The sequence below is a fragment of the Coregonus clupeaformis genome, chromosome 13 (genome assembly GCF_020615455.1).
Source record: "Coregonus clupeaformis isolate EN_2021a chromosome 13, ASM2061545v1, whole genome shotgun sequence".
In the NCBI taxonomy this organism is placed as follows: Eukaryota; Metazoa; Chordata; class Actinopteri; order Salmoniformes; family Salmonidae; genus Coregonus; species Coregonus clupeaformis.
Window position 1 is genome coordinate 24193161 of NC_059204.1, and position 14532 is coordinate 24207692.

General features: G+C 44.0%; 1 protein-coding gene across 2 annotated transcripts; it reads left to right on the plus strand.

The window, feature by feature from the left end:
- Positions 1 to 1628: 1628 nt before the first annotated feature.
- On the plus strand, positions 1629 to 13537 carry LOC121579787 (WSC domain-containing protein 1). 2 transcript variants are annotated; one of them, XM_041894684.2, is made up of 9 exons: positions 1629 to 1944; positions 7361 to 8084; positions 8343 to 8457; positions 9248 to 9441; positions 9807 to 9928; positions 10723 to 10915; positions 11128 to 11292; positions 11572 to 11772; positions 12035 to 13537. In XM_041894684.2, the coding sequence occupies exons 2-9, from the start codon at positions 7676 to 7678 to the stop codon at positions 12388 to 12390; spliced, it is 1755 nt and encodes a 584-aa protein (XP_041750618.1). In that variant the 5' UTR covers positions 1629 to 1944; positions 7361 to 7675; the 3' UTR covers positions 12391 to 13537. The 2 variants fall into 2 exon arrangements, with proteins under 2 accessions (XP_041750618.1, XP_041750617.1); XM_041894683.2 differs by having other exon boundaries at positions 1629 to 1932.
- The last annotated feature ends 995 nt before the right edge of the window (positions 13538 to 14532 follow it).

Here is a 14532-nt window from a genome sequence, read left to right on the forward strand (position 1 = left end):
CAGACATCTGCCAGGAAGAGAAGACCTTCTGCATTGCTGCCCCAGATGCATATGTAATTTCCTCATATTCCATATATTAATACCATGAATATTAGTGTAAAATATCTTACTTGAATAGTCAGTTGGATGTTTTAATCAGTTGAAGAAGACTTAATCAATGTGAGGCTAACTACAAAGTGTTGCGAGTTGCAGGTGCCCCGCTAACCCACCAGTTGATCTAACAGCTCAAATTCCTGGTCAGCAATTACATGTTGGTCATAAAAAATATATCAGAACAAGTCTAGTATGTGTTACAATATAGACAGTTGCCATGGCGCCCTAGTAGCAGCCTAAGCACATAGCTCCTGTAAATGTGTATATATTTAGTTCTTTTTTTGGTGTTTTTAATTGTTGATTTTTAAATCAGCTCTTTTGTTTTTAATAACATTGTTTTTATTGCATATATCTGGTGTTTTTGAGCCACGGATTTGCATATTGACTGACAGGTTAACACTTTTTGGCTTGGCTGGCTAGCTAGATAGCTGGCTAATGTATTTGCTTGAAAAATGCATCTGGAGGACACAATACCAGCTTTTTGTTTCACCTGGATGCCAATTCCTGATCTACATTATTTGAGGAGTCTGAAGCTTGAGAGGAATGGGAGATAGAGGAATACTGCAGTGCTGAGTGAGGACAACAGGCTAACTATTCTGAACTTTGTGTGGTGAGCTTTCTGGCACCCAGCAGAGCTGAGGCATCACGTGGGTGCTATACAGAGTGGAAGAGGATAAGTCTGGTGGCTATAAGAGTCAGGCTGGTTCCCAGACTTGCCCTCTACAAGATAATCAGTAGACTTAATCACCATCATCTACCATCCTCTGACCAGCTCTCTCCACTCAAGCCATGAACTGACCCTCTCAATCTTCGTGGGATACAGCTTTCAAGTACTTGGCCTCCATTGGTTGACCTGTCATGATATATTGCTTGTTTGTTTTCGTCATGATATATTGCTTGTTTGTTTTTTGCTATTGAAGCGCTTTGATTCTATGAAAAGCTCTATAGAAATGTAATTAATTATTAATTATTATTAATTAATATTAATAGATTAATATTCATCGTAATAGATTAAAATACCTCATGGACAACACAACTGCTAACTAGGCTAGGCCTACTTGTGGCCTACGCTACCGGCAGTGCTTGTTTTAATAATTCCTGACAAAATAAATGTTATTATTAGCTATGTAGTTACATTTTACCATACAATTTCTGAGTAAGTTCAATCAGTACAATCGTTTTGGTCTGAAAGAAAGAAAATCATACACTGGAAGTAACCGTCAGAATTGGCGCTGTCCGTGGCGCTGATATCTTGTTTAAAATTCTACAGGTTTAGACGTTCACCTCTCCTAATTTGATGTAGGCTACGTTCTCTGCACGGATGATGGAGAGGCTTCTAATGAATGAACACAAGGGCTGAATGGTCAATGTTCAATGTCAGAATGGACAGCAGGTGGGCAGCACAGTAACCCTTAAATGGTTAGAACGTTATACATGTGTTGACACTGGCAACATGCACGCAGCTTTCTACAGTAACAGTTAGCCAAGGGATCACAACATACCATAGTGGTTCATGGCCACTGGGGGACACGTCTCGCATAAACAAGGACGGCGGACTCGTGACGCGTCGGGGATCGCCAATGCAAATGTGTATGCTCCCTCACTCCCTGCCATCTCGTTTTGTAACAATCTGCTCTGCCAGGGAGAGGGAGATAGAGTGGAGAAAGACGAGGAGCAGAGAGACGATTCTTAAATGTGACAATACAAACGCGGCTTCACTGGTTTGGGATATAAGATAGGAGAGAATGTTTTAGATCTCAGAGTACGTGGGAGATTCGACCCTGAATCTGATAGCATTCTGTATGGTAACACGCAGTTCCGAACGGTCCGACATCCAAGGTAGGCTAAACGGTATTCAGATTTGTATTTTATAACTCTGATTACGCATTGGTGAGTAAATGTGCGCTTTGCAACTTGTTTTGATCCTCCATTGGTTCATAAATGTCATAATGCCAAATACATTACACAGTTAGATTTACGCGGACAAAAATCATAGTTTATTTTTGACAACGGGCATTATTTTCGAAAATGTGCCTACTCTATAGGCTACTTATAGAAATCATTAGAAATGTTGACCAGAGTTAGAGAAGTTAGCCGTTCCCGAAAGACTATAAACAAATTATGTGCTCTGTGGTGGGAGCATAGTGTATGTGCAAACTGTTGCTTCTCTTGTCTGGTAGCCTAGTATTATGAACAAGATCCCCAAGAAGAGGTAGCCTGATAAGGTCGGAACAGTAGAAAAGTCATACAATTGGAATTAGTGGCAAAAAAGTCGTAAAAGGAAGCGTCATGGCCATAATTCCGTAATATTACATTATGGTCTGGCTGCTGTCTTTGTGCAGACGGTCTAGTGATGATAGCATCCCACTGGGCAAAAACTGGTTGAATCAACATTGTTTCCACGTTATTTCAGTCAAAAACAATCAATGTGATGACGTTGAATCAACGTGGAAAGTCATCAGTTTAAGGGCATTTAATAGTTTTTTCATCCAACTTTTAACCTAAATCCAATGACATGGTGAACTTTTTTGTTGATTTCACGTTGAGTTCACGTTAGTTGAAAACAACCAAATGTAAATCAAAACTAGACATTGAACTGATATCTGTGCCCAGTGGGACTGTGAAACCTCTCCTGTTAGTGGCTTTCATCTCTTGCCTGTCATGCACTACCTGGCATTTCTCCACTACCCTACTATTACAGAATTATTATAATAATATAATATGCCATTTAGCAGACACTTTTATCCAAAGCGACTTACAGTCATGTGTGCATACATTATTACGTATGGGTGGTCCTGGGGATCAAACCCACTACCCTGGCGTTACAAGCGCCATGCTCTACCAATTGAGCTACAGAGGACCAATTAGAGAGAGAACTTGTCCAAAGTGTTGTTCACAAACACAATCAAAAATAATAAGCTGGATTGTATGTAGCCTATGCTCTCTTTGAGTGTTGCAGGTCACAGCTAAGCACTTGACTCACTGCTATACATGACCAAAATACTAAAGAGAGTTTCGTTCAAGGCCAACACCTTTGAAAGGTTTCTGAATATTTTGAACACCTTCCTGCACACCATTATTTTCCAATCTCCATTGTAGAGTTACATCTGTGTAGGTGGGGGAGCAAAAGGCTCCGGGATCTTGGAAAAAATTAAAACACATCAGATCATTACTCATGTAAAGCCATTGATTTATCCATCTTAAAGATATGACAGTAAAGATAGGCCACAAGTGTACTTTGATAATCCTGTTTCTTTGGATCCAACCATAAATATGCCCTCCTCAAGACAATTTTATCACAAGTCATAATTTCTCACTGTGGTAACAGTGTATCTAGTGAAATAATCTAGTAGGGACTTTATTTAGATTTTGAGGCAGCACGCAGATATTAACAGTGCAGTTCTAAAATGTTATCTGATAGCACTGCTATGTTAAAATGGGTCACAAATCCAATTGAAAATGCTATTGAAGAGCACTAATTCCCATGTCTCGATCTGAGTTGCCGATTGGACGTAATTGGTTTGTTATGGTACAGATCATCAAAATATGGTTCACAAAGCCCAATCACAAACACAGGTCAGTGTGGAGCTTTACAAACGTATCAACACACTGATTAAAGTCAGGGAAACAACAACAATATAATACAGATGGTGCTGTGATGCTGCCAGTGTAGCCTAATTGAGGCAGAATGGTGGACATTTCCTAAGCAAAGACAAGCGAAACGCAGAGAAACTAAGGATGTGCTGTAGCTAACCGGAAGACATCATGAAAATGATCGGAGAGGTTGAGAGTAGAAGAAGTTCAGGAGCAAAAAAATAAATAAATAAATATATATATATATAATTATTGTAAAATTAACTCTGTCCATAAGGTGTAGATAGTAAGTATAGACCGGAAGTAGAGGCCTGGGCGTTGTTGTTCACAAATTTACTCCAAGTAGGGAAAGGATGGTGGGGTTGAAAAGTAATAAAGGGGAATATATATATAAAAAATAAAAATAAACATGGGGGATTGGAAGTGATGCAGACAATTACATTGATAGAAGATACAATCTATCTGCAATATTAAGCTGATCCATTCCCCCCGAAAAAATTAAATAAAAAAATAAACACCAGATATAGTATCACACCAGGTTTAGAGGAAAGACAAACAACAACATAGCAAGGGAAATTACTTAATGCGCAGTGCTTTTGAACAGAAACACAAGGCAAGTCGTCCAGGTCCTGAGGCAGCAAAGCATCCTCAAACCATCACACCACCACCACCATGCTTGACCTTTGGTATGATGTTCTTACTGTGGAATGCAGAGTTTGGTTTTCGCCAGACATTACTGGAACCATGTTGTCCAAAAAGTTATACTTTTGAATCATTTGTCCATAGAACGTTCTTCCAAGAGTCTTGATGATCATCCAGGTGCTTTTTGGCTAAATTGAGTCAACTTTTTGGACGAGATAGGTTATTATGCCTGGGGAAAACCAAACTCTGCATTCCACAGTAAGAACATCATACCAAAGGTCAAGCATGATGGTGGTGGTGTGATGGTTTGGGGATGCTTTGCTGCCTCAGGACCTGGATGACTTGCCTTAATAGAAGAAACCATGAATTCTGCTCTGTATCAGAGAATTCTACAGGAGAATGTCAGACCATCCGTCTGTGAGCTGAAGCTGAAGCGCAGCTGGGTCATACAACAAGACAATGATCCAAAACACACAATGAAGTCTACATGAAAATTGCTAAAAAGCAACAAATTGGAAGTTTTGGAATGGCCTAGTCAAAGTCCAGACCTAATCCCAATTGAGATGTTGTGGCAGGACTTGAAACGAGCAGTTCATGCTTGAAAACCCACACGTCACTGAGTTAAAGCAGTTCTGCATGGAAGAGTCGGCCAAAATTCCTCCACAGCGACATGAGAGACTGATCAACAACTACAGGAAGCATTTGGTTGGAGTCATTGCAGCTAAAGGTGGCACAACCAATTATTGAGTGTAAGGGGGCAATTACTTTTTCACACAGGGGAATTGGGTGTTGCATAACTTTGTTTATGAAATAAATGAAATAAATATGTAATTGTTGTGTTATTTGTTCACTTATGTTCCCTTTATCTAATATTAGGTTTTGGTTGAAGATCTGATAACATTCAGTATCACAAATATGCAAAAGTAGAGAAAATTAGAAAGGGGGCAAATACTTTTTCATAGCACTGTACATATGAGATGGGTAATGCAAGATATGTAAACATTATTAAGATAGTATAGAATACAGTATATACATATGAGATGGGTAATGTAAGATATGTAAACATTAAAGTGGCATTATTAAAGTGACTAGTGTTCCATTTAAAGTGACCAGTGATTTTCAAGTCTGTATGTAGGTAGCAGCCTCTCTGTTCTAGTGATGGCTGTTTAACAGTCTGATGGCCTTGAGATAGAAGCTGTTTTTCAGTCTCTCGGTCCCAGCTTTGATGCACCTGTACCGACCTGGCCTTCTGGATGATAGCGGAGTGAACAGGCAGTGGCTCGGAGCGTTGTTGTCCTTGATTATCTTTTTGGCCTTCCTGTGACATCGGGTGCTGTAGGTGACCTGAAGGGCAGGTAGTTTGCCCCCGGTGATGCGTTGTGCACCCTCTGGAGAGCCCTGCGGTTGTGGGATGTGCAGTTGCCGTACCAGGCGGTGATACAGCCCGACAGGATGCTCTCAATTGTGCATCTGTAAACGTTTGTGAGGATTTTAGGTGACAGGCGAAATTTCTTCAGCCTCCTGAGGTTGAAAAGACGCTTTTGCGCCTTCTTCACCACACTGTCTGTGTGGGTGGACCATTTCAGTTTGTCTGTGATAAGTACGCAGAGGAACTTAAAACTTTCCACCTTCTCCACTGCTGTCCCGTCTGTGGATGGGGGGTACTCCCTCTGCTGCTTCCTGAAGTCCACGATCATCTCCTTTGTTTTTTTGACGTTGAGTGAGAGGTTATTTTCCTGACACCACACTCCGAGAGCCCTCACCTCCTCCCTTTAGGCTGTCTCATTGTTGTTGGTAATCAAGCCTACTACTGTTGTGTCGTCTGCAAACTTGATGATTGAGTGGGAGGCGTGCATGTCTATGCAGTCATGGGTGAACAGGGATTACAGGAGGGGGCTGAGCACACACCCTTGTGGGGCCCCAGTGTTGAGGATCAGCGAAGTGGAGATGTTGTTTCCTACCTTCACCACCTGGGGGCGGCCCGTCAGGAAGTCCAGGACCCAATTGCACAGGGCGGGGTTGAGACCCAGGGCCTCAAGCTTGATGATGAGCTTGGAGGGTACTATGGTGTGGAGGGTACTATGGTGTTGAATGCTGAGCTATAGTCAATGAACAGCATTCTTACATAGGTATTCCTCTTGTCCAGATGGGATAGGGCAGTGTGCAGTGTGATGGCGATTACATCGTCTGTGGACCTATTGGGGCGGTATGCAAATTGAAGTGGGTCTAGGGTGACAGGTAAGGTGGCAGTGATATGATCCTTGACTAGTCTCTCAAAGCACTTCATAATGACAGAAGTGAGTGCTACGGGGCGATAGTCATTTAGTTCAGTTACCTTTACATTCTTGGGTACAGGAACAATGGTGGCCATCTTGAAGCATGTGGGGACAACAGACTGGGATAGGGAGAGATTGAATATGTCCGTAAACACACACAGACAGCTGGTCTGCGCATGCTCTGAGGACGCGGCTAGGAATGCCGTCTGGGCCAGCAGCCTTGCGGGGGTTAACATGCTTAAATGTCTTACTCACGTCGGCCACCGAAAAGGAGAGCCCACAGTCCTTGGTAGCTGGCCGCGTCGGTGGCACTGTGTTATCCTCAAAGCGGGCAAAGAACTTGTTTAGCTTGTCTGGCAGCAAGACGTCGGTGTCTGCGACGTGGCTGGTTTTCCTATTGTAGTCCGTGATTGTCTGTAAACCCTGCCACATACGTCTCATGTCTGAGGCGTTGAATTGCGACTCCACTTTGTCTCGATATTGACGTTTTGCCTGTTTGATTGTCTTGTTTGTATTCTGCCATATTCCCTGTCACCTTGCCATGGTTAAATGCGGTGGTTCGTGCTTTCGGTTTTTCGCGAATGCTGCCGTCTAGCCACGGTTTCTGGTTAGATCCTATAAGTCAACATGAACTGTGGATCTAATCCCCCGAGCTATATATGTTTCCCTCGTATATACTACAGAGGTTATATACACAGAAAAATATGTTCTGCCAATTTAAATCTGACTTGCTTGCTTCTATTTTGATGCCCTAGGTTTTTCCAAGAAACTACTGGCTTCCAGGGCTTGCTGGCTGTTCTGTTCCCTTGGAGATTACTGTAAAGTCTGGCGCTGCTGTCACACATCTGAGGGACCTGATTACACAGTGGTCCTTTTGGTCTCCAGTCCAAAGGCATGGCTATGAACCGTGGAGAGTCATTAACCATCTGAGGCTGCAGCCAGGTAGCCTACCTACTGTGTGACTGGACTGATGGGGCCTTGGGAAGGTTATAATGAGGTTTTAACCCTCACCCCTCTCTCTGGAATGGTGGCTCACTAAGGGTCAAAGAGCCACCAGCTGGACAGTGGGGATGGCCACGCCCCTCTACAGGCTGCGTTGCTTCCTGCGGCGAGCTCAGATACTCCTCCTCTTCCTGGGGATCGCCTACCTGATGGCGGGGAGCATCCTGCTGCTGCAGCGCTCCAGCCTGGCCCTAAAGACCGCCCAGCCACCAGGCGGCGCCAGCCTCCCTTCTCTCATGGCACTGCCAGCACCTCCCACAGCCGTGAGGGCCTACCCCGGCCAGGGCCTGAGGGCACGCTCCAGATGGGCAGCCACCCATGGTGTGTCGGGTGGTGGAGGGAGCATCAAGACGGGGCGACACTGGCCCACGTCCCGAAACCTGGGGGTCCAACACCTGCACCACCGCTGGTTCCACGGTCTCGTGCCAGACATGCAGGAGCAGAGAGGTCCTCTACAAAGCAATAACAGGCACAAAGGTACCACCTACCTAATGCAACATCATTTACTTTGAACGCCAACGTGGCTGTAGTTTAACTGTTGACTACATACCAGACCTGGGTTGAAATAGTATTTGTTACAGGCTCAATGACAGGACTGACAGGCTCAAATATGCTGCAAACCTGTGTTACCACTGCTCAATAGTGTGTTGTACTAAACAATGACTATTGTATATTGTTGTACGAATGGATTTGTAATATGGCTTTTCATTAACTGTTTTGTTTTGACATGGCAAGGGACCTACATGGGCTGCTTCATGCATGATGCCAATGAACGAGCCCTGGGGGGAACTGTGCTGTATGATCTGCGCAAAATGACCAGCTCTTTGTGTCAAGACACCTGCTCGGAAAGGTAATGAGTCTAGAGGAACCATGGCGAGCTGCTGCTATTTGGTTAATTATTCTGTCTCAGTCGCAGGGATGAATAGGTCCTGTGTTTCAATGGGGAGCCAGGTGGCAGGATGGTGGTGGTGTGTGTGTGCGTGTGCGTGTGCGTGCGTGTGAAGTGGAAGGCCAGATCTGTGTTAGAGATGCAGAATGAGATATAGTGGGTATTAGGGGGGTGTTAGTAATAATTTAAATTCATGACAAAACTGAATAAATCAATTTATGACAAAACATTTAGCTGGGCCTTATTTCACAGTATGTCTAGACACAGGAAATGATTGCCACGAAAACAAATTGCCAATGCAAACATAATCAGACCATGTGGACTGCTGGGAGGATATTCAGCCAGAATCATAAGCCTGTTTATGGCAGGGCTCAAAGCAAATGCTAAAAGGTCATTTTGGATAGCTCCTCTCTTTCCAAGGAGAGAGGATAAAGAGACTTAAAGGAGGATGACTCATATCGCCCTTGGGATAAAGGACCCCCATCATCCACCCAGAGCTTTTACTGTGATCTAGTCAACAGTGAAAACTGTTACCAGCCAGCACCACAGAGAAATGAACGCTGGGCTTCACTGCTGCCTGCCCTGACTGATTCAATTAAAATGTTTAGTATTTATTCACACGCTGGCCTGGGGTTATGCAGTCTGGTGTCCTATGGAACAAGGTAGCCCAAGGCTAATGATAGCCTGTGATTAAAGCTAGCTCTGGGCTAAGGCACTGAGGTGAGGGGTGTGTGTCTCCCTCTCTCTGCAGTGGTTACCGGTTCGCAGGTCTGGAGTACGGAGCAGAGTGTCACTGTGGTAACCGCATCAGTAGCCCACGGGCCCAGGAGGAGGACTGTAGTCTGGGATGCAGGGGGGAGAGGGGCGAGAGGGGAGCCCCCTGTGGGGGAGTGGGGCGCCTCTCCATCTACAAGGTGGAGGAACAGCTCCCAGGACAGAGGAAATGTAAGTACACGCAACCTGGATAGAGCACTGTCTAACTGAGCGGCTGTAATGTGCTTGACTAATCTCTGAACCCAGAAGCACTTCTCGTGTGTGCTGGCCAACAGTGTCATGACAAACTAGTGCTATACTAATGCATACACTATATGAGCCATAGCCACTATGCAGGGGAGTCATTTCCCATCTAGGGTAAGTAGATAATAGGTAGATTTCTATGGGCAACGTTTCCTTTAAGCTTGGCAGTGACTAATATGCTTGTAGATAATTTGCATTGATCAACATTACAGTTTATAAAGAGAAAATACATTAAATGCATTTAGCTATGTTTATAAGCTGTGGCTTGATGTCTGCATACCTCTGTTTTACAGTCAGAAACGTCCACTACTGTGGCTGCTTCAAGTTGCCAAAAAACTCCACCAACGCCTTCCTCGTCTACTCCCTCCAGTCAAACTCCACGTCACAGTCCTGCATCGAGACCTGCACAGATAAGGTTTGATTCTGTTCCCAGGAAGAAACCCAGAAAACCACTGAACCATTTATTTAATCTTCACCACCAGCCCAGACCCCAGTCTTCCTCACACAGACCCAGCGGTGAGGTATCATCGATCATGGGCTGTCTCGGTCTCTGTCTCTGCTCCCCTCAGATGGTAGATTAGAATGGCATGGCTCTGTGTGATGGAGCTACTGGAACACCATTTGACTGTTTAAGGTTAAACGTCCCTCTAATGAGAAATAGATAGGCGCTGGAATCAGTCCTTCATACTGTCTGGGTGCATCAGTAGGGTGCTCTGCTCTGCTCTACACACAAATGGCTAGGATAAATATCACTGCCTTGTCTATGTAATGATAATAGTGTATTTGATTTAGCTTATTCACTGTGTGTGTGTGTGTGTGTGTGTGTTTTTACATTTGTGTAACTACCAGTGTCAATAAACAAAGAGCACTGTATCAGCATATAACACAATACCCATCTTCAGTCAGTCTCTATAGAAATTGTAATTCCATATAGTGTGGTGGTGGTGGGGGCTATACTATGTTGAATAGAAAAACTAGGACAACGTGCAAAAAACATCTGAACTTGTGAAAAAAAGGAATCAAAGGAAATAGGGCAGGGGTGGTTCATACATCTTATATAACCCACCCATCGTGTTACCCAAGGGTGAAATCACATCCAATCCACCAGAGGGGGAATGAGTGACCAGTCATATTCCTTGTACTGTAAGTTACTGCTTGAAGTTATGCCTCTGATGTTTTTTAATGGTCCTGGTTCGGTTTGTACTGCAGGAGCTCCCACTGGCTGTGTTGAGGAAGCCACACTGTTACTGTGCCTGGGCCTCGTCTCTGTTTAGACTGAACCAACGTCTGCCACCGGACCAGCCATGTCTGGAGACCAACGGCACAGCACACACCGTTGCCCCCATCTCCACATACCGGTCGGACCATTACTACTACCAGGTCTACCAGACACCTGTGCTTGGTGAGAGTCTTGAATAACCTTTAGTTTCACTTATACTACAGTCCAACTTTTCAACCATAAAAATAACATATTGCCAAATATACAGGTTTATACTTTACTGTAACTGTAATTTAGACTCTTAGCAACAGCATGCTTCGTTACAGTAGCTCAGAAATAGATCAATGGCCTGTGTCTATGGCGCTGTTCAACCCTGATTGTTCTGCCTCATTCAGACTCCAGGTGCAAAGAGAGGACGTTTCTACCTGAGAGGTCCCCCTCCCTGGTGGCTCTCTCCAGCTTCCCTGGAGCTGGCAACACCTGGGTACGCCACCTGATCGAGCTCGTGACAGGCTACTACACTGGCAGCTTCTACTTCGATGGCACACTTTACAACAGAGGTGAGGCTGAATGTGAACACAGCTCTGGTGTTGTGATGGATAATAATAACATATACTAGGAATGATTTATGTTTTTCACCTGGAATATATCATTGTTTCATTTTCAAGCACGCGCTACCATTTTCTAAACCGTGGGCTCTCATAGAGAAATTCTAATGTATGTACTTGTACAGTACTTACAAATAGCAATGACAGTAACTTGATCTTGACCTTTAGTGCTCTGTGACACATGGGCTTGCGGAGGTTTGATCTTCTTGTGTATCTGGGGTTTTCTACCAGGTTTCAAAGGGGAGAAGGACTACTGGAAGAGTGGGCGCAGCATCTGTGTGAAGACCCATGAGAGTGGGCAGAGAGAGATCGAGATGTTTGACTCTGCCATCCTCCTGATCCGTAACCCCTACCGTTCCCTGATGGCAGAGTTCAACAGGAAGTGTGCCGGACACCTTGGCTACGCCACAGACAAACAGTGGAGAAGCAAAGGTAACACAACAATCACAGCTCAGTGGTTTGGGAAATGGACTGGGGGTTATGTGCGAACTAAGGCATGCAAAAACCAACACATAAAGAGATGTTGTTTTGGTCAACTGTTGGTCAAAAGTCTGTTTCAAACAGATGTTCATAAATGGTGACAAATATTCAGCTGCCATATTGCTGCATAACTGAATGTGAGATGTCAGCAATGTCTCCACACAGCACACACTGATCAGATACCTCGGTTTCTTCTCTCCTCTGTTTACTTCAGAGTGGCCAGAGTTTGTTGACAGCTATGCCCCCTGGTGGGCATCCCACGCTTTGAGCTGGTTGCAGTTTGGCCGTCATCTGCTGGTGGTGCACTACGAGGACCTGCAGAGGGCGCTCTTCCCCCAGCTCCGCCTCCTCACCTCCTTCCTCAATGCCACCATAACGGAGGAGAGGCTGATGTGTGCCCAGAGCAACCAGGACGGTCACTTCAAACGCTCTGGCAGGGCCCAGCGGCCCTCCTTCGACCCCTTCACAGCGGAGTTGAGGAGCACCATTGACTCCTACATCCACACAGTGGACCAGGCCCTGAGGGACAGGAACTACAGCGGCCTGCCGTATGACTACATACCCAGATGATCCACCTCAGCTGATCCACACAAGTCCAAAAGGACACGTCAACAAATAAAAGGGGAGGGGGAAGGTGTAATCTCTGCTGCCACCAGTCCAAAGGTAGTGGTCCAGTCTAGTCATTAGCATTGTTGGGTGAAAGGTTTTTAGATGTGTTGGAGAATTCTGTCAGCTACAGAAGAGTGACTCAGAGGGAAAGTGACTGTATGAACACACTGATGGGTAATTGTTTGACACACCTGGCATGTCCAACCCACTGTGAGTGGCTGCAGAGAGTTGTGTAGTAACATTGAGTTAGACTGGGATGAAAACATGGCTGAACATTACAGCTCTTGCTGAAAGGCCTCAGGGCCAGAGCCAGACTCTACTTTTCACTGCAGGCATTGGGATTACGGAGCAAGTGCCTGTCTGCAAAAACAATTCAATCAAGCATTGTAGACTGTGAGGATTTTAGCTTTAAATGGAATCTTTAGGTTCTATTTGTTTGGGATTTTTGTAATGTTTAAAATCAGTTTTACTGGTAGAGGGTGGTTAAACAGAAAACGTGCCATTCAACAATGTCGATCGGATTGTTGTAATGGACTTATGCCAATTAAATCTCCTATGTTTAGCTCTATTGTCAGCTTTTTCATTACTGCTGGTTGAATGATGACATCATTTTTGTTGTAGTCAGTGGGAAGTTAAATTGAGGTGTTTGGTCATACGCAGGCAGTTCTACGAACTTACTCCTGGTGGATTGTATGTTTGTAAGTGCGTTCCATCTCTCTGAGAGACCTAAAGTGACATGACATTGTGAACAGGCCTTTTGTATCACGGTGTGTACCATATCTTGTACAAATTGTGGCTGTGAATCTTGATCAAATAGGTTTCTAATGTTTATCGGGGAGAGTGTAGGCTACCTCGTGAGAATAGAATACTTACATTTGAATGCAAGACAGTTTCCCAAATTATCATTTTAATTGCATGCCTAATGTTCAGTCTGTTTTTGCAAACAACAAGTCCAGAAAGGCATTTTTGAAGATAAACAGACAAACAAACAATTGGTCATATTAATGAATCTAAAGCTGGATCCATGCACAGACAGACTACAGCAGTGGCATAGTGGTGGAACAAAACAAACACAGATGAATTAGAAAATAAATATGGTGCTACTCTCTCTGGATGTCTGCCATTGTGTTTGGCTGAATTTCACACAAAGACAACAAAAATAATAAATACAATTTTGTTTCAGGGTTTTTTTGTGATGTGGGCCCTAAACCACTGAGATTAGCCACTCCCTATCAAAACCCTCAATGATACCATTAACCCATCTGTCAAAAGTCTGTAACTCATTGTCATTGCAGCCTCTTACCATGGCACAAGGGTGACAACTATAGTGTAACTATCTCATTGAACTATAGTCAATGCATTGCTCTCAATGTTTTTTCAAATGCAGCTTTTATTTTTCAGAGGTGTAGTTTATTTGTTTAATCCAAAATAAAATAAAAATGTGGACTATAAAATCAAGTCAACAGTTAAGTTATAAGAGCCTGCTGACTACAGAGTCAAAGGTGTTGGATTAATGATACTCTAAAACTTTCAGAAAAGCATTTGGAGGAAAGCTGCTCAGGGTAAGTCTAATAAATGATGCATCTTTTGAAAAGAGTAAAGTATGAGAAGCATTTCTCAGGGGGATGCTCATTAGAGGTGCAGAGTGAAGTACTGTAATGAATGATATCCAAACTCTTTTCCTGATAAAACTGACGGCTCTTAATTGCTGCGTCCAGAGTGACAAGTGTGAAGTCGGCCCATCATATTGATTGCCTTAGCTACTAGAACAGGTCTGTCATCTCACTGTTCTCTCTTTCAATACGTTCTCTCAGCAACACTTTACAGTGTGAATACTAGGGTTCAAATGAAAGCTGAAATAGTGAAGCAGAGGCATAAGGGACCCCCTGTGTGGTAGCCTGCCAAACAGCTCTATTGGACTGACAGGGTGTCTGTTTTGAATTGACGCACCAAACAGGCGACTCCATCTGCTAAATAACATGTGACACTAAAACCCACAGGAATAGTCAGCATGGTGACAACAACACTTCCCAATCCCTTTCTCCACAGCCAGAGAGAGCATTTCCTTCTGTTTCCCACATTGAGGATAAAAGATTTTGCTTT

Excerpts from the sequence above, each read along its gene's own strand:
- LOC121579787 (XM_041894684.2), top strand. The coding sequence starts at position 7,676 with ATGGCCACGCCCCTCTACAGGCTGCGTTGCTTCCTGCGGCGAGCTCAG. Across the intron at positions 9,929-10,722 it reads TCGAGACCTGCACAGATAAG|GAGCTCCCACTGGCTGTGTT; the intron begins GTTTGATTCTGT and ends TTTGTACTGCAG. Across the intron at positions 11,293-11,571 it reads TGGCACACTTTACAACAGAG|GTTTCAAAGGGGAGAAGGAC; the intron begins GTGAGGCTGAAT and ends GTTTTCTACCAG.